The sequence below is a fragment of the Canis lupus genome, chromosome 20, assembly GCF_011100685.1.
Source record: "Canis lupus familiaris isolate Mischka breed German Shepherd chromosome 20, alternate assembly UU_Cfam_GSD_1.0, whole genome shotgun sequence".
Lineage (NCBI taxonomy): Eukaryota > Metazoa > Chordata > Mammalia > Carnivora > Canidae > Canis > Canis lupus.
In genome coordinates this window covers 8701291-8723707 of record NC_049241.1, presented here as the reverse complement: position 1 = coordinate 8723707, position 22417 = coordinate 8701291, and the positions used below count along the sequence as shown (strand labels likewise).

At 44.3% G+C, this 22417-nt stretch overlaps 1 protein-coding gene across 1 annotated transcript in view; it reads right to left on the bottom strand.

Annotated features, from left to right (window-relative positions):
- The window catches only part of LHFPL4 (LHFPL tetraspan subfamily member 4), a 32975-nt gene extending 10558 nt beyond the window's left edge, over window positions 1–22417 (bottom strand). Inside the window, exon 1 of the mRNA XM_038565751.1 lies at window positions 21977–22417. Coding sequence (XP_038421679.1) covers window positions 21977–22382 — 406 coding nt within the window. The 5' untranslated portion in view covers window positions 22383–22417. The remainder of the gene's footprint in view (window positions 1–21976) is intronic.

The following is a 22417-nucleotide window of genomic DNA, read 5'->3' as shown; positions in this document are numbered from 1 at the left end:
CTGGAGTCCCAGGATGGAGTCCCACATCAGGCTCCCCACAGGGAGCCTGCTTCTTCCTCTGCCTATGTCTCTGCCTCTCTGTGTGTGTGTGTGTGTGTGTATGTGTGTGTGTGTGTGTGTCTCATGAATAAATAAATAAAATCTTTTTTAAAAAAAAGGAATATTCATAATGTGATACTAATGCTGATAAACGGTATTGAGTGCCTAACTGTGCCAGGATGCAGAGCTCCTGACATCATGATCTTGTTTAATGCTGCAACAAATCTATATGATGGGAAAAATCATCATCCTCATTTTACAGAGGAGAAAACAGGCTCAGAGGAATCAAGTATCATATCCCATGTCACAGAGCTAGTCAGTGGTGGGATCTGTATTTAAACCCAGACAGGTCTTTACTTAACATTTTTCTTTAAATAGACTCACTTTTTAACTTAGAGGCATTTACTTAAAAAGTAAGCTTTATATCACTATCATAGAAAAGGAAACCAGGATCATTTGCCACAAATAGAAGGAAACTATAAATATAATGAAACCAAAACAACGTTCTTAGATTCTAGCTGGATACTTTTGCCTGCCAAATGCTCTGAGCTCGCTCTCTCTGTTTAAGAGACTTAATAGTGTGAGAGAAGTTAAAGATATACTAGCACCAAACCGAGCCTTTCTCCTTGAAGCCATGAGACACAGTCCACCTTGCATGGCCTCAACAGGAAGCTAAACTCCCATTCTTCGCTTCCCACCCATTCACTGGGTTACTTTAGGCAAAGTCAGTTTACATCTCTGGGCCTTATTTTCTTCATCTGTAAAATGGGGGTCATGACATCCACCCTACTCATTTCATAGTGCTTTTGTGAGAATCAATTGGCAGGTGAGAAGAGATATATAAATTATTACTGGTGAAGTGGGGAAGGCAATAAGCTTAATTTTTACACATAATCATGATGGAGACCAGTACTTTGCTACGACATCTTCCTTACTATTAGAAGCCCCAGTTTTTAGCTGAGAACTTGACCCTTGATTACTGAGACTGCATTTTCCAGCTTTCTTTGCAGCTACATGACTAGGCCACATGGGTAGGTAAAAATGCATGCCGATGTGTTATGTGTCCTCAAGAAAAATAACTTTATATAAACAGATTTATAAGGATGCTAGAATGTGCTCTTTGCCCCTTTTTCTTAATCCATTCCTCCACCCTGCAGCCTAGAAGGCAGAAGGGATGTCTAAGGCTCTCACATTGGTCTTCAACAATGAGAATGAGGACCTCACCCCACCTGAGCACCTGGGTGGCTCAGATAGTTAAACCTCCGACTCTATTTCAGCTCAGGTCATGATCTTAGGGTCATGGGATTGACCCCCACATTGGGTTCCATGCTCAGTAGGGAGTCTTCTTAAGATTCTCTCTCTCTCCCTCTCCCTCTGCCCCTCCCCCACTCGTGTATGCTATCTCTCTCAAATAAATAAATCTTAAAAAAAAAAAGAGAGAGAGCTCTTGACTTCAGCGCTACCATACCAGCTCTGAACCACCTAACTCTTGGGCATCTGTTTATTTTTTTTTTTTTTTAATTTTATTTATTTATTCATGAGAGACACACAGAGAGAGAGGCAGAGACACAGGCAGAGGGAGAAGCAGGCTTCATGCAGGGAGCCTGATGTGGGACTTGATCCAGGGTCTCCAGGATCATGCCCTGGGCTTAAGGCGGCGCTAAACCGCTGAGCCACCAGAGCTGCCCTTGGGCATCTGTTTAATGTAAGAGACTAGAACCTGGGGTCATTAGACAATTATTTTGGGTTTTCCTATCACATGCAGCCAAACCTGGTCCTGTTATAATAATGTGTTATTTTTAGGTCTGTATCACATGCATGTATTGGGCAAACAGCTTTTATCTATGTGTCCTTGGACAAGTCATTTCACTTCTCTGAACCTCAGTTCTGTCATCAGAGAAATGGTGATATTTACTTCTCAAGGCCACAACATAGACTGGGTGGTCGGCAGCATCACTGTGATGGGGGTATGCCTCGTGGTCTATGGCGTGTGAAGGTGGCTCATACACTCTGCTTGGAGAACAACGTGGCAATATCCACACAAATCCTAAAGGTACTTATCCCTTGCCTCAAATGTATCCCATGGCTGGGCTTGTGCATGTACATGAAAGGTGCATACAGGATATTCACTGCACCACCGTCTTTATAAGAGAGGATGGCAATGTCTATTAAGAGGGAACTGATTATGGGATCCCTGGGTGGCGCAGCGGTTTGGCGCCTGCCTTTGGCCCAGAGCGCGACCCTGGAGACCCGGGATCAAATCCCACGTCGGGCTCCCGGTGCATGGAGCCTGCTTCTCCCTCTGCCTGTGTCTCTGCCTCTCTCTCTCTCTGTGTGACTATCATAAATAAATAAAAATTTATTAAAAAAAAAAAGAGGGAACTGATTAAATAAAGTATGGTATATCCATGCCACGGAATACTACAAAGCCATTAAAACAAGTGGCGAACAATTGTATATGTTGTCGTGGAAAACCTGAGACGTATTAAGAAATTTAAAAAGCTAAGGCACACAATACAATGTAGAGTATGATCCCATCTATGATTTTTAAGAAGGATGTACATGCTCTGGAACAGCCAGAAGGAATGAGCAGCTCTGTAAGGAATGACACAGCAAACTTTCTGAACCTGACATCTGCTGCAAAGAGCAATTGTACTTTTGGGGCACCTGAGTGGCTTAGTCGGTTAAGGGTCCGACTCCTGATTTCAGCTCAGGTCATGATCTCAGGGTCCTGGTGTTGAGCCCTGCATCCAGCTCCATGCTGGGTATGGAGCCTGCTTCCAATTCTCTCTCTCCTTCTCCCTCTCCCTCTGTGCCTCCTCTCCCCCCCCTAAAAAAAATAAATAAAGCAATTGTAATTTTATTTATTTTTTAAATGTTAAGTAGGCTCCATGCCTGGGCACCCGGGTGGCTCAGTTAGTTAAGTGTCTGTGTTTGGCTTGGGTCATGATCCCAGAGTCCTGGGATGGAGTCCTATGTCAAGCTCCTTGCTCACTGGTGAGTCTGCTTCTCCCTCTGCCCCTCCCTGCCACTTGCTCTTTTTCTTTTCAATAAATAAACCTTAAAAAAAAAAAAAAAAAAAAGGAGGCTCCATGCCCAACATGGGGCTTGAACTCTGACCCTAAGATCAGGACTCGGGTGCCTCATAGCGCAGTAGGAAGCGCTCAGTCTCATAAGATCAAGACTCACATGCTCTACCCACTGAGCCAGCCAGGCACCAGGGAATTGTTATTTTAAAAAGTCAAGCATGTAGTCAGTGCTTTCCGTGTTTCAGGCATTGTTCTAACTGCTCTATGTTTATTAATGAATTGTTATTCCCATTTTATAGATGAAGAAACAGGTCCGGAAAGGTTAAATGATGTGCCCAAGGTCACATAGCTAGAGATAACACAGCTGGGGTCAGACCCAGCCCATGTAGGGCAGGGCCATGCTCTGAAGCCCCTCTCCTCTCTGATCTATGAACAGGTAGAGATCGTGCATGGGCACACTCCTTCATGGTTCAGAACAGCAGACGGTGGTCTACATACAGTGATGTTATTCAGCCTTAAAAAGGAACGGAATTCTGACACATGCTACAACATGGAGGAACCTTGAGGACATTGTGTTCAGTGCAATGTGCTTGTCACAGAAAGACACTGTAGGATGCCACTTACTTGAGGTCCCCAGAACAGTCAAATTCACAGAGACAGGAAATAGGATGTTGGTCGCTGAGGGAGGAGTATGGGGGATTAGTGTTTAAAGGGGACAGAAAGGGGCGCCTGGGTGGCTCAGTCGGTAAGCGTCTGCCTTGGGCTCAGCTCATATTCCAGCATCAGGTTCCCTGCTCACTGGGGAGTCTGCTTCTCCCTCTGCACCCTCCATGCTCTCTCTCTCTTTCTCTCTCTCATAAACAAGTAAATAAATAAAATCTTTATTTTTAAAAATATTTTATTTATTCATGAGAGACACACACACACACACAGAGAGAGAGAGAGAGAGAGAGAGAGAGAGAGAGGCACAGACACAGGCAGAGGAAGAAGCAGGCTCCAGGCAGGAAGCCCAACACGGGACTCTATCCTGGGTCTCCAGGATCATGCCCTGGGCTGAAGGTGGCACTAAACCACTGTGCCACCTGGGCTGCCCTAAACAAAATCTTTAAAAAATATAAAAAAGGGACAGAGTTTTACAAGATGAAAAAGAGTTCTGGAAGAGAGAGAGATGGATGTAGTACACAATATTGTGCACTTAAAAAACTGTTAAAATGGTAAAATTTATGTTCTGAGTACTTTACCATGAGGGAGTGAGAGGAAGAAAGTCAGTAGGGGGGAATGCAGAAAATGACATAATATATTTGCCTCATGAGTGTTTACGTAAATGCACAGAAAGAGATTGGGGGGGAAATGGAAATTTAATTTATAAGAGTGGTGGCCTCTGGGCAGGGAGGGGGTGGGGACTTTAGCCTTTATGAAACATTTCAGCTTTTCAGAATGAATGTCTTCATATATTACTCATGAAATTTAAAAACATCACTCAAGATATTGATTTTTTCAAAGAACACACATATAAGCTTGCATATCTGTAAACGTTTATAGAAGTATACAGAAGCAATTTAATGGTGGATACCTCTGAGAGGTGGCCTGGGAAATGGGCAGGAAGGGAGGGGTAGTGGGGACACTTCATTCTGTGCCATCCTGTACTGTTGAAAGTGTCTAACATCTGCATATATTTTTTTTTTTTTTTTTTTTTTTATTTATTTGTGATAGTCACAGAGAGACAGAGAGAGAGAGGCAGAGACACAGGCAGAGGGAGAAGCAGGCTCCATGCACCGGGAGCCTGATGTGGGATTCGATCCCGGGTCTCCAGGATCGCGCCCTGGGCCAAAGGCAGGCGCCAAACCGCTGCGCCACCCAGGGATCCCATATATTTTTATAACAAAAACTATATTATTATGTTCAATCCTTTTCCATCTATGCCAGGCCATATGAAATCCTCTTAAGTTTTAAAAAAATAATTAAGAAACTAAAAGACAGTTAAAAAGAAGAGTGACACTTGAGTTTTGATAATGAAACCTGAGTGAGACCAGAAGTAGTGAAGAATTAGTAAGAGCAAATATATGATACACTCAGGTGTTTATTTTCTTTAAAGCTTGTGCTGTAAATATGCCTTTATAGAAAGCTTTTTTTTCCTTAAGTAGGCTCCATGATGGGCATGGAGCCCAATGTGGTACTTGAACTCGTGACCTAAGCTGAAATCAGGAGTCAGATGCTTAACTGACTGAGCCACCCAGGGGCCCCCATATAAAGCTTTCTAATGATGCATTTTATGCGCAGCTCTTGTAATAGTGTCTCATTATAACACTGTTACACCACCCTCAAGGGACATCTGCTGAGCTGGACACTCCAAAAGGGAGGCCTCTGTTTTTGTTCAGTGGCCTCTTCCATACAGGACACACCACAGCTGCTACCCTTTCCTGGGGGTCAGACCAGCTGTCCCCAGGGCTATCTGTCCCCAGGACTCCACAGAGGCTTGCTATAGACTGAACTGTGTCTCCACAAAATTCATATGTAGAAGCCTTAATCCCCAGTGCGATTGTATTTGGGGGGGTGGGGCCTTTGGGAGGTAATTAGAGTTTGGTGAGGCCTCCAGATGGGATCAGTGCCCTTGTAAGAGAAGACACCAGAGAGCCTGCTCCCTCCCCTCCCCCCACTGCCCCCATCCTCACCCTCACACCAGAGCAGGATCTTGTCTGAGAAAGAACAAACTTGCTGTGTGCAACAATTTGCTGCATCTTAGAACCATACAATTGAGAAAAAGTGTGATCCCATTTATATACAAATCAAAGGCAGGCAAAACTAACCTACAGGAAGAAAAGTCAGGATAGTGCATACCTTTGGGGGCAGTGATTGGAAGAGGATATGAGGATTCCTGATCTGTGTACTATTTCTATAGGCATGTTCACTTTGTGTAAATTACTGAATCATAGAGGTGACAATTTCTGTACTCCTAAGTGTGTTATACTTTCCGTAGAGGCTGACTTTAAAAAGGCTACATACCATAGTGTGTAAGAAGTAAACATCAGAAATAACAAATAGGACACTGGTTAGAGCACATCCATGCAGTGGAGCACCAAGCTGTCACAAAAGAGACGAAGGAAGCCCTTTATGTGCTGATGTGGGATGGCATATGGGTGTGCTAAGTGCAAGGCAAGGTCCAGAGTAACAGACGTGGTGCAGGGCTAGCACTCTGTAAGGAGTGGGGAAAGTGTGTGTGTATGTGTACGTGTGTGTGTGTGTGTGTTTGCATGGACATCAAATATTTCTGGAAGTGTCTACAAGACACTGATAACCTTGGTGACTTTTTTTTTTTTAAGATTTTATTTATTTATTCATGAGAGACAGAGAGAGAGAGAGAGAGAGAGAGGCAGAGACACAGGCAGAGGGAGAAGCAGGCTCCATGCAGGGAGCCCGACGTGGGACTCGATCCTGGGTCTCCAGGAAAACGCCCTGAGCTGAAGGCAGGCGCTCAACCTCTGAGGCACCCAGGTGTCCCAACCTTGGTGACTTCTGAGTGGCTGGAGGATAAGAGGGGATGGAGACATTGGAGGGGATGGAGACATTGCACTGAGAACCTGCTGCACATTTTGGATTCAGAAGCATGTGAAAGAGTTACCTATGTGAAAGCCATAAGGCGGGCAGGAGTTGACTACTACTAAGTGACTATTGCCAGAGATTCTCACTCGGAATTAAAGCAACAAAGAATGGCAACGCACAGATCAAATATAACTCTCGGAAATAACGGATTAATCACAAAAACATAAAAATGAAAGTCTCTAAACCTCTTTTGACTGATTTGCCAATTTCCGAGAACTTATCCTAAGAAAACACTCATGGATATGCTCTCAGATTGAACTACAAGGATGCCTGTCACATTGTTACTTAAGAGAAAAATGAGGGGCACCTGGGTGGTGCAGTGGGTTACGCATCTGACTCTCGGTTTTGGCTCATGTCCTGATCTCAGGGTTGTGAGCTCAACCTGTGGCTGCCCACCCCCACCCCTTGCCCCCCCTACACTTAGAGCCCAGCACGGAATCTGTTTGGGACCCTCTCTCACTCTCTCCGTCTGCCCCTCCCCACTGTACACACATGCTCTCTCTAAAATAAACATAAATCTTTTAAAAAAGAGAGAGAAACAAGAGGAGGAGAGGGAGAAATAATAAAGGAAGAATGGAGGGCAGCCCGCGTGGCTCAGTAGTTTAGAGCTGCCTGCAGTCCCGGGATCGAGTCCCTGCATGGAGCCTGCTTCTCCGTCTGCCTGTGTCTCTGCCTGCCTCTCTCTCTCTGTCTCTCTCTGTGTCTCTCATGAATAAATAAATAGAATCTTCAAAAAAATAAAGAATGGAGAGAAAGAAGCAACTTAACATCCAGCCATATAGGAATAGAGCTCTCTCCTATCACTCAGCTATGAAACTCTAATATAAATTTCCTCAGGTAGCTCCTGAGGAAGATTTAATGCTATAGAAAATACTTATGATATGTTAGGTTTCCAGAGGCTGCAAAAACAAACATAATATCATTTCACTTTGGGGGAAAAAAACACTTACTTAGTTATAGCAAATAGTTCTGTAGAACTTACCATGCCAGGCACTATAATCTTTACATACCCTAGTTCATTTAATTTGCACAATAATCTGCATTATTATTTTCTTTTTACAGATGAGGACACTGAGGCACAGAGAGGTTATCCAAGTTATCCAAAGTCACAAAGCTGTTAAATTGCAAAACGTGCCGGCAAGTTTGAACCCAAGAGTCTGGCTCCAGAGCCTGCTCGCAACCAGTACTTTATATTGTTTATTTATTTATTTATTTTTCTTTATATTGTTTAGAGTGTAGGCCAAGCAGTTAAGAATGACTGATTCTGGGAGTGTGAGATTTTGCTCATTTCTAGTTCCTAGTTTTCTACGAAAAACAATGATAACTTTACAAAGCAGTACAGCTCTTGGAAAAGGGGAGGTACACAGAGAAGCAATCCAGCACAGAACATATGGCCAGCTGCCTGTGTCCCTGGTGTGTGTGTGGGGTCCCCTCCCTGGGGGTAAGGAAAGGATCAGGCTGCATATGGGGCTGAGAGGAGCCCAGTGAAGAGTCTGTGTCCACACTGAGACCACAGCTTTCCAAGGGACTGCTTCCCCATCACCCTGTGCACTCGGAGCACTAGGGAAAACCTCCAACAGAATGAGCGCCCCTAAGGGAAGGAGGGTGTCTATAGGCCCCTTGCTACAAGTCTGAGCACTGGCTCTGCTCCCCAGGGCAGGTGCTTCTATTACAAGGGAGACTGAGCATCTCCTAACAGTCACCCACAATCACTGGATTTATAGATCCAGGCCCAACCTGAGTGCCTGTCAGCCTGGGATGCTGGGGGTCAGGACCCCTGTGCCTGGGCTTACCACCACCCCCCCATCTAGCACCCAGATACTCGGAGGCACCCTGACCCCCCCTTCCCCTCACCAATCCAATCCATTCCCAAGGTCTACTGGCTCAACCTCCAAAAATATTCAGAATCTATCTGACCTCCCCTCCCCATCTCCACTGCACCCATCTGTCCAAGCCGCCATGATCTCCCTCCTGGACGACCACCGTGGCCTCTTAACTAGTTCTCAGCTCCCACACTTATCCCATCATCAGCTGTTCTCTGCTCAGTATCCATGGAAATGGATGGTACTACTCCCCTGCTTAGCGCCCTCCAAAAGCTCACCCCATACACTCAGAATAAAGTGCTGACACAGGCTGCCCACCTTCCCCTCCAGCCATTAGGCTTCCACTCCCTACACGGGGGCCACATTGGCCTCCTTTCTGTCCCTGAAAACATGTTAAGTTCAGCTCCACCTGGAGGCCTTTGTACTGACTGCTCTCTCTTCTGGGGGGGAATTCAGTCCCCAGTTCCTGGTTCCTGATTCTCCCATGGCTCTCCCTGCAGCCTATCCCGTCCCTCCAGCTCGGACCAGGCCCTTCCAGAGGGTTCTATCCCTTCTGGGCCCCCTCTGGCTCTTCTAGGCAGGTGTCCTTTCAAGGCCATCCTTCTTGGTTTCTCAGCTGCTAATCTGAGCAGCTGCTCTGGCTCCTTTTCTGGTTCCTCCTCCACCTGCCTATTAAAGGTCGGTGTTTCTAGTCTCTCCCCTTCTCCCAGCACACATTTTCCACGGGGCAATTTCACCCACCCTCAGACTCATTCGATGATGCCTCACATCTCTGTCTCCAGCTGAGACCTCTTCCCTAAGCTTCCAGCCCGAATAGCCAATTGCTTGCCAGACCTCTCCTCTTGCACATCCCAGAGGGCCTGCCAACTCAGTGTTTCCCAAACTGACCTGACCTTCCCCTGCATGTATGGGAATGTCAGTCCAGAGACCCAAACATCCAAGGAGGAAACCTGGAGTCATCTGTAACACCTACCTGGTCCTCACCCCAGAGAGCCCCTAGTCTCCTAAACAGGTCTCCCCTCTTCCCCCCTCCTCTCTCTGTACCTCTTAACAGGACAATGGGCTCCTAGCCTCCCACCAAGCCTCCATTCAGTCCACCCCTGCAGCAGCCACCCTATTCATCTTTCTAAGTCCAACTTCTAGGCCCTGGTAACTCTTAAGCCTAAAAGCAAATACCCAAGTGGCACCCAAGTGGCTCAGTCGGTTAAACATCGGACTCTTGATTTTGGCTCAGGTCCTGAATTCAGGGTCATGAGATCCAGCCTTGCATGGGGCACAACACTGGGCGTGGAGTCTGCTTGAGATTCTCTCTCCCTCTCCCTCTATCCCTCCCTCTTGTGCTCTCTCTCTGTTACCTTATTTTATAGATGAGAAAACTGAGACTCAGAAATTGTGTAACCTTCTTAAAGACAGTTGATAATGCCACACTTAGCATTCAAATTCAGGTTGTCTGACCACTGAATATGCTGCCTCCAAAGGAGTGGATGGTTGAGCTAGAACTTAAATCAGATGTCACCATTCACTCATTCAACAGACACTTATTAAGCACCTACTATGTGCCAGGCACAGACTCCTGGTCCAGGGCTCTCATTATACCATTAAACTTTTCTGGGATTAAAGTAAGGTTGGTAATGATAACAAACTGGGAATGAAAAGAAAAAGACAAAAATGAGAGGCTTTCTGAATAAGAATAGTTCAGCTCCTGTCCTCTTGACTCCTCCAACTCTTCCAACCCGTCCTCCCCATTGACAGCTGGATGTGATATGTCTCCCACTGCTTAACATTTCAAGTCTGTTCTAGGTATCACACAAAACCCAGGATGGAACTGACAATTTGATTATGAGAAAAAACAAATTTCACTATGGGGAAAACATCCAAAGACAAAGTCAAAAGATCAACTGGGAATATTTGTAACTTGTATCACAGAAAAAGAGCTAACTTTCTTAATATACAAAAAGTTCTTTTTTGTTTTAAAGATTTTATTTTTAAGTAAGCTCTATACTCAGTGTGGGGCTTGAACTTACAACCCTGAGATCAAGAGTTGCATGTTCTACTGACTGAGCCAGCCAGGTGCCCCACAAAAAGTTCTTACGTATCAAAGAGGGAAAACACCATTAACTTGATTTAAAAAAAAAAAATATATATATATATATATTATTACATATATATGAACTGACAGTTTAAAGAAAAGATATATATAAAAGGTGCCTGACTGGGACACCTGGGTGGCTCAGCAGGTTGAGCATCTGCCTTTGGCTCAGTGTGTGATCCCAGCGTCCCAAGATAGAGTCCTGCATCAGGCTCCCTGCATGGAGCCTGCTTCTCCCTCTGTGTCTCTCATGAATACATAAATAAAAAATCTTAAAAAAATAAAATAAAAGGTGCTTGACTTCCCTCATAATTAGAAAAAGGCAAATGATTACTATAAGAGAGTATTTTTTACCCATCAGGTTGGCAAAAATATTTGATAACATACTCAGTTGAAAAGGAAGTGGGGGGATCCCTGGGTGGTGCAGCGGTTTGGCACCTGCCTTTGGCCCAGGGCGCGATCCTGGAGACCGGGGATCGAATCCCACGTCGGGCTCCCGGTACATGGAGTCTGCTTCTCCCTCTGCCTATGTCTCTGCCTCTCTCTCTCTCTGTGTGTGACTATCATAAATAAATAAAAATTTAAAAAAAAATAAAAGAAAAGGAAGTGGGGTAACAGGTCCTTTTATACATTGCTGCTAGGAGTTAACTCTGTACAATGTCTATAGAAGGGACTATGGCTGGATCTGTCAAAATTGTAAATATACAGACCATTTAATCTAGCAATGCTGCTCTAGGTCTTTTTTATCCTTATACTCACATATGTGTCAAATTATTTATATACAACATTATCCACTGAAATATTGCTATAGTAAAATATTATAAACATAACTATTGATAAAATAAAGGATGACACATCTATGCAAAAGTATATTATGCGGCTTTTTTTTTTTTTTTTTAGTTTTTTTTATTTATTTACTCATGAGAGACAGAGAGAGAAGCAGAGACACAGGCAGAGGGAGAAGCAAGCTCCCTGCAGGGAGCTCAACGTGGGACTCGATCTTGGAACCCTGGGATCATGCCTTGAGCCAAAGGCAGATGCTCAACCGCTGAGCCGCTCAGGCATCCCTATTATGCAGCTCTTAAGAAAAAGTAGTTCATTATACACTAAAATAGGATAACCCTAACAAGAGAGTGATAGTATGTGATATCTAGATTAGAGCATAAAAGGCAGCGTGATGGCCAAAACAATCTTCTAAAAGGAATACAGTTGGAGGACTCATACTTCTCAATTTGAAAACTCACTACAAAACAGCAGTGATCAGGACAGTCTGGTACTTGCATAAGGACAGACACAGATCTATTCCACTGATCTAGTGGAATGGATTAGGGAGTCCAGAAATTAACCCAGATATCTATGGTTAATTGATTTTTGACAAGGGTGCCAAGACCATTCAATTGAAAAAGAATCATCTTTTAAATAAATGGTGCTGGGACAGCTGGATAGCTGTATGCAAAAGAATGAAGTTGGACCTTTACCTTACTCCAAATATACAAATATTAACTCAGATGATCAGACACCTAAATGTAAGAAGCCAAAACTATAAACTCCTTGGTAAAAACAGAGGTAAATTTCTTGCGCCCTTAGGGGCACCTGGGTGGCTCAGTCAGTTAAGTGTCTGCCTTCAGCTTAGATCATGATCTCAGGGTCCTAAGATGGAGCAGTGTGTTGGGCTCTGCACTCAATGGGGAGTCTGTTTTTCCTTCTTCCTCTGCCCCCACCCCCACTCATGCTCTCTCTTGCATGCTCTTTCACAAATAAATAAAATTTTGGGCAGCCTGGGTGGCTCAGCAGTTTAGCACTTTCTTCAGCCCAGGGCCTGATCCTGGAGACCAGGGATCGAGTCCCATGTCAGGCTCTCTGCCTGCTTCTCCCTCTGCCTGTGTCTCTGCCTCTCTCTCTGTGTCTCTCATGAATAAATAAATAAAATCTTTTTTAAAAAATTTTTAATAAATAAAATCTTAAAAAATAATAAATAAATAAAATCTTTAAAAAATAATAAATAAATAAATAAAATCGTAAAAATATTTTTGTGCCCTTGGATTTGCAAAGGATTCTTAGATATGACACCAGAAGCACAAGCAACACAAGAAAAAAAGATAAACTGGATTTTGTATAAATTAAAAACTTCTGTGTTTCAAAGAAAACTATCAAGAGAAACAAAAGACAGCCACAGAATGGAAAAAAATATCTGCAAATCATATACATAAGGGACTTGTGTCTAAAGTATACAAAGAACTCTTACAACTCAATAATAAAAAGAAAAATAACCCAATTAAAAAATAGGCAAAGGATCTTAATAGATAATATCTCCCAAGAAGGTATACAAATGGCCGATAAGCACAGGAAAAGACTCTCAACACCATGAATCATTAGGGAAACACAAATCAAAACCACAAGATACCAGTTCACACCCAGTAGGATGCCTATTATTTAAAAAGTCAGATAACAACAAGTGTTGATGAGAATATGAATAGGAACCCTCATATACTGCTATTGGGAATGTACAGTAGTGCTGCCACTTTGGAAAACAACCTGGTAGTTTCTCAAAATGTTAAATACAGAGTTGCCATTTGAGCCACCAATCCCACTCCTTCCAAGAGAAATGACAATGTACATCCATGCAAAAACTTGTACACAAATGTTCATAGCTGGAGATTCCTCAAAGAGTTAAAAATAGACCTGCCCTACGACCCAGCAATTGCACTGCTGGGGATTTACCTCAAAGATACAGATGCAATGAAACGCCGGAACACCTGCACCCCAATGTTTATAGCAGCAATGTCCACTATAGCCAAACTGTGGAAGGAGCCTCGGTGCCCATCGAAAGATGAATGGATAAAGAAGCTGTGGTTTACGTATACAATGGAATATTAGCCATTAGAAACGACAAATACCCACCATTTGCTTTGATGTGGATGGAAATGGACGGTATTATGCTGAGTGAAATAAGTCAATCGGAGAAGAACAAACATTATATCGTCTCATTCATTTGAGAAATATAAAAAATAGTAAAAGGGAATAAAGGGAAAAGGAGAGAAAATGAGTAGGAAATATCAGTGAGGGTGACAGAGCCTGAGAGACTCCTAACTCTGGGAGACGAACAAGGGGTGGTAGAAAGGAAGGTGGGCAGGGGGTTGGGGTGACTGGGTGACAGGCACTGAGGGGGGCACTTGACGGGATGAGCACTGGGTGTTATGCTATATGTTGGCAAATTGAACTCCAATGAAAAAAAAATGTTCATAGCAGCACTATTCATAATGGCCAAAAATTGAAACAACCCAAATGTCCATCAACTGATGAATGAATAAACAAAATGTGGTCTTCTCCATACAACACAACATCATGGCCATAAATGGCCATAAAAAGGAATGAACTACTGACACATGCTATGACACGAATGAACCTTGAAAACATTATGCTAAGTGAAAGGAGTTGCAAAGACTGCATATTGTATGATTTCATTTGTTTATTTTTTTAAGATTTCATTTTTAAGTAATCTCTACACCCAGCATGGAGCTCGAAACCACAACCCCAAGATCAAGAGTTGCATGCTCCACAAACTAGGCAAGCCAGATGCCCCTGTATGATTTCATTTATATGAAATGTCCAGAATGGGCTAAAATAGACATTAAGTAAATTAGTGGTTGCTTAGAAGCTGGGTTGGTTGGGTGGGGGAGCTTTGTGGGATGAGACCTAAAGAGTATAAGGCTTCTGGAGATGATGAAAATATCCTACAGTCAACTGTGGTAATGGTTGTACAACTCTATGAATATACACTTCATATGGATGGCATGGTATATGAGTTATGTCACAATAAAACCATTACCAAAAAAGAAAAGAAGAGAAGAAAAAAGAAAAAAGGACAGTGGGCAATGTAGCTTCTTCCTTTCTCTCTCTTTCTAGGATCATTCATTCCGAGGTCTCCTGCAAACGCATGAGAGTGCTTAGAAGTGGGCCTTCAGCCCCACGCTGCCTTAGATTACCACAGCCCTCGCTGTGGTCTTGGTTGTAACTTCAGGAGCAACCCTGAACCAGAACTGCCTGTCTATGCTGCTCCCAAATTCCTGTGACTCACAGAAATGGAAAAAATAAATGCCTGTTGCTTTAAGACACAAAGCTCTGGGGTAATTTGTTACACAGGTATAGATAACTAATATACCATTTAAGTAAAAAAAAAAAAAAAGTTTGCATTTGTTTGTATATTTATGAGATTTCTTGAAAAAGATACTCAAGACACTGGTGACAGTGGTTGCCCCAGAGAACTCTGGGAGGATCTTTGGGGAATGGGGACAGGCAGGAAGACTGGTGATGGCTGATTATATACCTTTTTTCCCCTTTTGAATTTTGTATCACGTACATGTATTAGTTATTTTCCAAAGAAACCCTTCAACAAATATAGGCTGATAGATAAAAGTCCGTAAACTCCGGATGGTGGCTGGGAAGCCTCCACAATCTAGCTTCCCATTCTGAACACTCACCACTCCCTGCCCTAATTGCTGGTAGTCCCCAAAACACACCAGGCTATTTCCTGACTTCATGCCTGGGATCATACTGTCTCTTCTGCCTGGCTGTGCTTCTCTTTCCGGCGCATCCTCTCAGACTCAGTTCAAATGCTGGAACTTTTTGGAAGACTTCCCTGGCTGTCCTTAACTGTGTCAGATGTCCCCCTTGTGCCCCCAGAATACCCTGTGCTTGATTCAGTCATTTCACGTGTCATGCACAGAAAAGTGATGATCTTTTCTCTCCTGCCTCTCCTATTGCCCTTTGAGCTGTATGGCAGTGAGGACTCTTACTCTAGATTCCCAGAGCCCAGCACAGTGCCTGACACACAGTGGAGGCTGTCAGTAAAGGACCGATGTGAGAAAGGAAGGGTGTAGGGAGGGAGGATGGAAAAAAGGAAAGAAGGGACAGTCAGGGGAGGAAGGAAGGCAATGGAGCAGGCAAAGAAAGAAGTCCCCCCTCCCCCCAGGGCTCTCAGCAGGTCATGTACATACAGAAATGTTACTGGATAAATAAACTCCCAAGCCAAATCTGAAACAAACTCCCAAAGAAATAGGGAGGAATGTGGATAAATGCTTTAAGCTGCAGTGACACTGCTGCTCCCAGCCCAGAGACCCCTGCTGATCAAGCACACATCTGGAAGGCTGGAAGGTACTCGCCTCACCTTGGGATCTCAGCCCCCTGCCACCATCCCAAGCTTCAGTCTCTCACTCTACCTTCCACGTCCTATTCCCTGCTGTGACTCCAGCATCCAAGCAGAGCCTAAAGCACAGTAGGCACTCAGTACTGAAGGAAGCACAGTCAGAAACATCTCCCTTCTGTGGGTCAAAGAGCCTCACTTTGTGATATGAACTTTTGACTCTTCTTGCTGGGACTAGGTTTTTTTCACCTGTAAAATGAGGCAGTTGAGCCAGCTAATTGGCAAGACTCTTCTCAGCTGACAGTTTATGACTTTTTTTTTTTAAGATTTTATTTATTTATTCATGAGAGACAGAGAGAGAGAGGCAGAGACACAGGTAGAGGGAGAAGCAAGCTCCATGCAGGGAGCCCGATGCGGGACTCGAACCCCAGTCTCCAGGATCACACCCTGGGCTGCAGGCGGCACTAAACCACTGAGCCACCTGGGCTGCCCAGTTTATGACTTTTTAAGGCCTTTGACCATCCCAGCAAGCCCGACCTCTTCCACCTGAGCAACAGGAGTTCCTCACAAGCTGCTCTTCACTTAGACTACGTCACAGGAATGACGTGACCATTTACTGAATGCCTACTGTACACTGGGAACCACACTCAGGGCTTTACATCCATCATTTTGTTGATTTCTTTCTACCACCTCTGAGGTAAGTACAATAATCTCCCCCAGGGCTCCTGGCTGGCTCAGTCAGTGGAGCATGTGACTCTTGTTTTCAGAGTTGGTTGTGAGTTTGAGCCCCATGTGGGGTGTAGAGGCTACTTAAAAACAAAATCTTTAGTAATAATCATCATAATCTCCCTTTTACAATAAAGAAACTGAGATGTAGAGAGGAAAACCCACTTATCCAAGGCCACACAGGTGGGAAGGAGCAGAGAGAATTCTAAGTCCTCTGCTCTTTTTTTTTAAGATTTTATTTCTTTATTCATGACAGAGAGAGAGAGAGAGAGAGAGAGAGAGAGAGAGAAGCAGGCTCCATGCAGGGAGCCCGATGTGGGACTTGATCCCGGGTCACCAGGATCACACCTGGGGCTGAAGAGGGCACTAAACCGCTGGGCTACCGGGGCTGCCCTAAGTCCTCTGCTCTTAAACCACTACTCCACACTACGCCTCGGACTCTCAACCAGGCTTCCAGCCCAAGTCTCTTCTCGAGCCAGCAACCTCCCCTTGGCTAACCTCACCCAGCCCACAGGTAAACACTAAGTATGAAGAGTGGACGGTTGTACCTTGTGATCTGTGTATTCCTCTCCCCAGTTCTAGTTTGGTTTTAAAAGCAGGTACTAGGGATGCCTGGGTGGCTCAGTGGTTGAGCACCTGCCTTCAGCCCAGGGCGTGATCCCAGGGTCCCGGGATCAAGTCCCACGTCGAGCTCCCTGCGTGGAGATTACTTCTCCCTCTGCCTGTGTCTCTGCCTCTCTCTGTGTGTGTCTCTCATGAATAAATAAATAAACAAATAATCTTTAAAAAGGGGGGGGAAGCAGGTGCTAGGTCCATTTAGACTTGTGTTAAGTTGCAGCTTCACTTTTCACTAGGTGTGTGACCCTTGGGCAAGTCACTTTAACAAGATGAACATGAAATGCTGTAAAGAATATGAAAATGTCTAGCCTCAAAGCTGACACCTTGTGTGTTCTCACTAAGTGGGCAAGACCAGGTAGCAGAGATACCTGGAGAAGCTGGCCCCTAACTCCATGAAGAGCAACCTGGGTTTTCTACCTCTCTACTTAACATTTGAGTCTTATATCAAAAACCTCTTGCCACTGCTCCCATCACTAATGCTCCTCTATAAATCCTTCATAAATCCCCAGGCTTTTGAGTCAGACAGATCAAGTTACCATGCTAGTTCCCCCATTTACTGTCTGTATGACCTTGGACAAATGACTCCTCTTTGAAGCTCAGTGTTTTCATCTGAGTAAAAGATGAAAAAGAGTAATTTTCTATTACAAAAGAGTAATAATGGTAGGTACCCCATAGGATCATTGTGAGGAGTAAATAATAGTATGCACATCAATGTTTATTTTTTTTTTTTTTATTTTTTTTTTTATTTTTTTTATTTTTTTATTTTTTTTTTCACATCAATGTTTAGCACATGGTCAAGCATAGAGAGAAGGCTCAGAAAATGTTAATTATTTTTCCTGAATAATAACAACAGTTGTAGTAACTCTGAACTGCCTGTTGATTAAAGACCAAATTCCCAACCCAGTATTCAAAGACTTACACACTTGTAGCCCCATCATTCCTTCCTCACCTCTCTTCCTTCTGCTCCCCTATATGGATGTCACACTTAAGACAGATGTGGCTTTCTTACCTCTGTGTCTCTGTCCATGATCTTCCTCTCCATTCACAATGCTCTCCCACACTTCAAATCTGTCCACATCCTCACCTCCCACTCAAGCCTCACCTCCCAACTACGGGGCTGCCTCCTCAATTGCCCTGGGTTTCCCCAGCACTTATAGCCCAGCATATATTAGTGTCTAGACCCTCCAGAGTGAGGCTTCTGTCTGCACCTGTCTTACCAGTGGTCATACCTGATTTCTCTTTTCAGAACTTGACCTTTTTCCACTATCAGTCCAGGTGCTCCAGGGATAGGAATGTGGCTAAAGCCTTGGACAAAGTCACATTGATTAACTAAGAGGTGAATCCTTGGCCAAAGCCTGGGTCAATGAGAATCAGTCCTGGATCTTTTGCTGGAACCACTAACAGATGTTCTTTTTCCACAGGCATTGACAAGCTAAAGCAACATAAATTCAGAGCTGCTAGTAGCATTTTTATCACCTTTAAGAGAGAAGTGGACTTTAAAATGAGCTGACACAGGGGAACTAAGAAATGGAGACAGACATATTCTTAATGGCATTATTTGAGAATTTGGATCCATCCATGCCTGAAGCAAGTACCCCCTTTTTTAAAAAAATTATTCATGAGAGACACAGAGGCAGAGACATAGGCAGAGTGAGAAACAGGCTCCCTGCAAGGAGCCCAATGTGGACTCAATCCCAGGACCCTGGGATCATGCCCTGAGCCAAAGGCAGACACTCAAACACTGAGCCACCCAGACATCCCAAGATATTCTTTTTATAAGCTTTTACTTTTAAGTAATCTCTATACCCAACATGGGGCTTGAATTCACAACCCTGAGATCAAGAGTCCCATGCTCTACTGACTGAGCCAGCCATGCACCCCTGAAGCAAGATACTCTTGACTTTTAAGTTATGTGAGCCCAAAATCCTACCATCCCTATTTTATTTTATTTTATTTTTATTTATTTAGGCAATTTTAAGTTGGATTTCTCTCACTTGCCATTGAAAGAATGCTGACCATTATAGAGATTCAACCAGATGGTAAGCTTCCTGAGAGTGGGGATCGATCGCAGTGTATAAACCTAAATCCTTGGGGACCAGGATGATCTCAGTATTGTAGCACCTAGCACAGCGATGATCACAGAACAAGTAAAGAATAAATAGAGGAATAAGTATCTCTGAATTTTCCTAAGTTCCAATTTCCTAATTGTCCAGGGCTCTACACTTAGAAGAGTCTAAAATACTTGAATAAAAGTTTACTTAAACAAGAATTCTAATTCTTACCTGATATAAACAAGGCCCTTTGCTGCTCTGCAGCTCCCCTGAGAATGACTGATTTCTTATTTTCTAAATAGAAAGATCTTGGTGGTAGAGTTGTTTTATGAGACACCCAGGGCTGAAAGAGATACTTTGAATCCACTTATGTAACTGATTAGTCTCCCACTGTAAGGATGACAAAACTGAGAGTTAAGCTAAAAACTATTGCTTAATACTGCAGGGTAGGGACGCCTGGGTGGCTTAGCAGTTGAGCGTCTGCCTTTGGCTCGGAGTGATCCTGGTCTGGGGATGAGTCCCGCATCGGGCTCCCGGGGCGAGGAGCCTGCTTCTCCTTCTGCCTATGTCTCTGCCTCTCTCTGTATGTCTCTCATGAATGAATGAATGGATGGATGGATGAATGAATGAATGAATGAATAAATAAATAAATAAATAAATAAATAAATAAATAAATAAAATCTTTAAAAAAAAATACTGCAGGGTGAATCACCTAGGCAGAGTCGGCCAAGACCCCGTCCCATGACTCGTAGTCCAGTGCTCTAGCTTCTGTCCTGATGTCACTTCATTAAACAAAGTGAATTGGTCACTTACCCAGAGAACTCAGAAATCTCTAAGCAGAATGGAATAAACTGTTCAACTCTTAACTGGCCTCCTCAGCCCTCAGGTGTGGGAAAACAATACAAGGGAAAGAGCACTGGACCAGGAGTACTCCCTTACTGGCTATGAGACTTTGGATAAAACCTTCTCTCTAGTCTAAGTCTCTTATCTCTAAAGTGGGGGGAGGGGAAGGTGGGATTTGAAGGAGCTGATCTCTATGATCTCTGAAATTCTGTAATTATATGGGGTTATTGGGACACTTCATCAAATCCCTAAGACTAAACCCACATAAATTACAGAGAGTTGGAAGGCCAAGAGGTCAGCAACCCATATGCAGACTCCAAATTAAGGGTGAGGAATTGAGAATTCCAGATGAGTATACATTCTTTCCAGCTTGCCTTTGGAGGAAGAATAAAATGGAAATACATAAAATCACCTTCTGGGTACCACTGAGAAATACGGAGACATACCCCCACACTCTACAATTTCTCCTTTCTCAATTTTAAAGATCCTAAAAGACCCATATCTAAGTAGATGGACTGAGGCAGATTTGAAACAAGCTCATTAAAATGTCCTCATCTGAATTAACACTGCTTTCTTCAAAGTAGTCCTTTTGAAAGTTTGGGAAATTCTTCCAATGGGGCAGGAATTCCTCCCTGTATTTGTAAAAGTCCTCTTGGGGAAGCAAACTAGCCTCATGATTTTGCTCTCATACCTTGGCTTCATCCCAAGTGACAATTCTCAATTTGTTCACTATTGTATTTTCTGCACTTGGCCCTACGTGACTTCCAGTCATTTCCAAAAATCATATTCTTCCTTTAAAAGATGGAGGTTCCCCTCAATGATGATGTTCAAGAGAACACACCCCACACTCCAAAGACTACAATGTTCTAAGCAGTGGAGTCATCAGCAAGTGATATAACACCTCCTGCAGGGAGTATCTTTTGAAGAGGCCCACACTTGTTGAATGCCCTGAGGTGCTTATTGTGAAAGACTATCTCTACTGCAAAGATCATCATATTTTCCCTTCTCTTTCTCATCCCTAGAGCGCTCCAAACTTTACCTAACCATACCAGCCGTCCTCCCCCATTCCTGCTATATCTTGACCTCACTTTCTCCAGCCCAACTCTCTTTCCTACCTGCAATTAGGCAAATTCCCAAGTTGCTGAATCCTCAAAATCTGCCTTCGATCAAAAGATGGGTGGGGGGTGAGGACTCTAATGGATCCTGGAATACTGTCTCAGCAGTTCTTCTTCCCAAAAGGCCCTTCTCTAGTTCTTAGGGCAAGATGTCTGCCTTATCTAAACATTTCAAAGGGCTCAGGGATTTATTACCACTAGGCATAGCACCAGAACCCTCCCTGCATTGGGTGGGGGTAGGGGGTAGAGACCTGCCCTGTCAAGACCCCCATGTTGCCAAGTGCTGTCAACCACCCGCATTTCAAATACTGGATAGATACTACTAGACATGCATATCTTCCTAAGCTCCTTTATCTTAATACAGAACTTAAAAGTTTACCAGATACTCTTTCATTCGCTCTTGGAATCCTCTTCATTGTTTTACAGATGGGGAAGCCTAGCCTCAGGGAAGTAAAGTGAAACACCCAAGTTGATAATGTCAGCAAGATAAAGGTCAAAGTCAGATCTCTGGATTTCCCCCATCTCATGCTCTTTTTGATACAACAGAAATTGCTCACTCCTAGAGTAGCTCCTCATTCAGATAATTATTTCCTGTAGGACAGCCAGAAGAGACTCTCAGAGACCCTCAGAGACTCTAACATAACACTAACCCATCCGTAAATGCAGTCTGCCCATATCCAAGCACGCAAACTCAAAGACCCAGTCCTACGGTTCTGCCTCCTGCCCCAAGGTGTCTCTCTCATAAATCCCCTGCCTAGTGGCTTCTGAGGGTCAGCCAAGGAGGTGTGTCTTTAGCCAGAGGAGTAGAATCTCTCTGACCCCTCCAAGAAGGGGTCCTGGAAGGAAGGAGCCCCGTCCTCGGCACCTGTTCTAGGGGTGCCACCCCCACCCCTCCCCTACCTGCCAAGAGCTGCATCCAGGCGCAGATCTTGTAGACCGTGGCCGTGTTGCAGAAGAAGAAAAGCGCAAAGCAGGTGATACAGCCGAGGATCAGCACCATGGAGAGCAGCACGAAGAAGGCGGCTGCCTTGAAGGCGCCGGACGGGATGGTGCTGAAGTCGGTGAACGAGCCTCGGCAGGTGAGCTCGCGGCCCGCCAGCCCGCTGCCCACACAGTAGTGGAAGAGGCCGAAGTAGCCAGGCTTGGGGGTGCTCACGCTGTCGCCCACCCAGTAGGGCTGGATGAAGACCACCACGTTGATGATGGCGAAGCAGATGGTGAAGATGGCCCATAGCACGCCGATGGCCCGCGAGTTCCGCATGTAGTGCTCGTGGTAGAGCTTGGAGGCCTCCTGCGAGGGCAGCATGGTGCCCGGGGGCGGGGCCGGCGGCGGCGACGGCG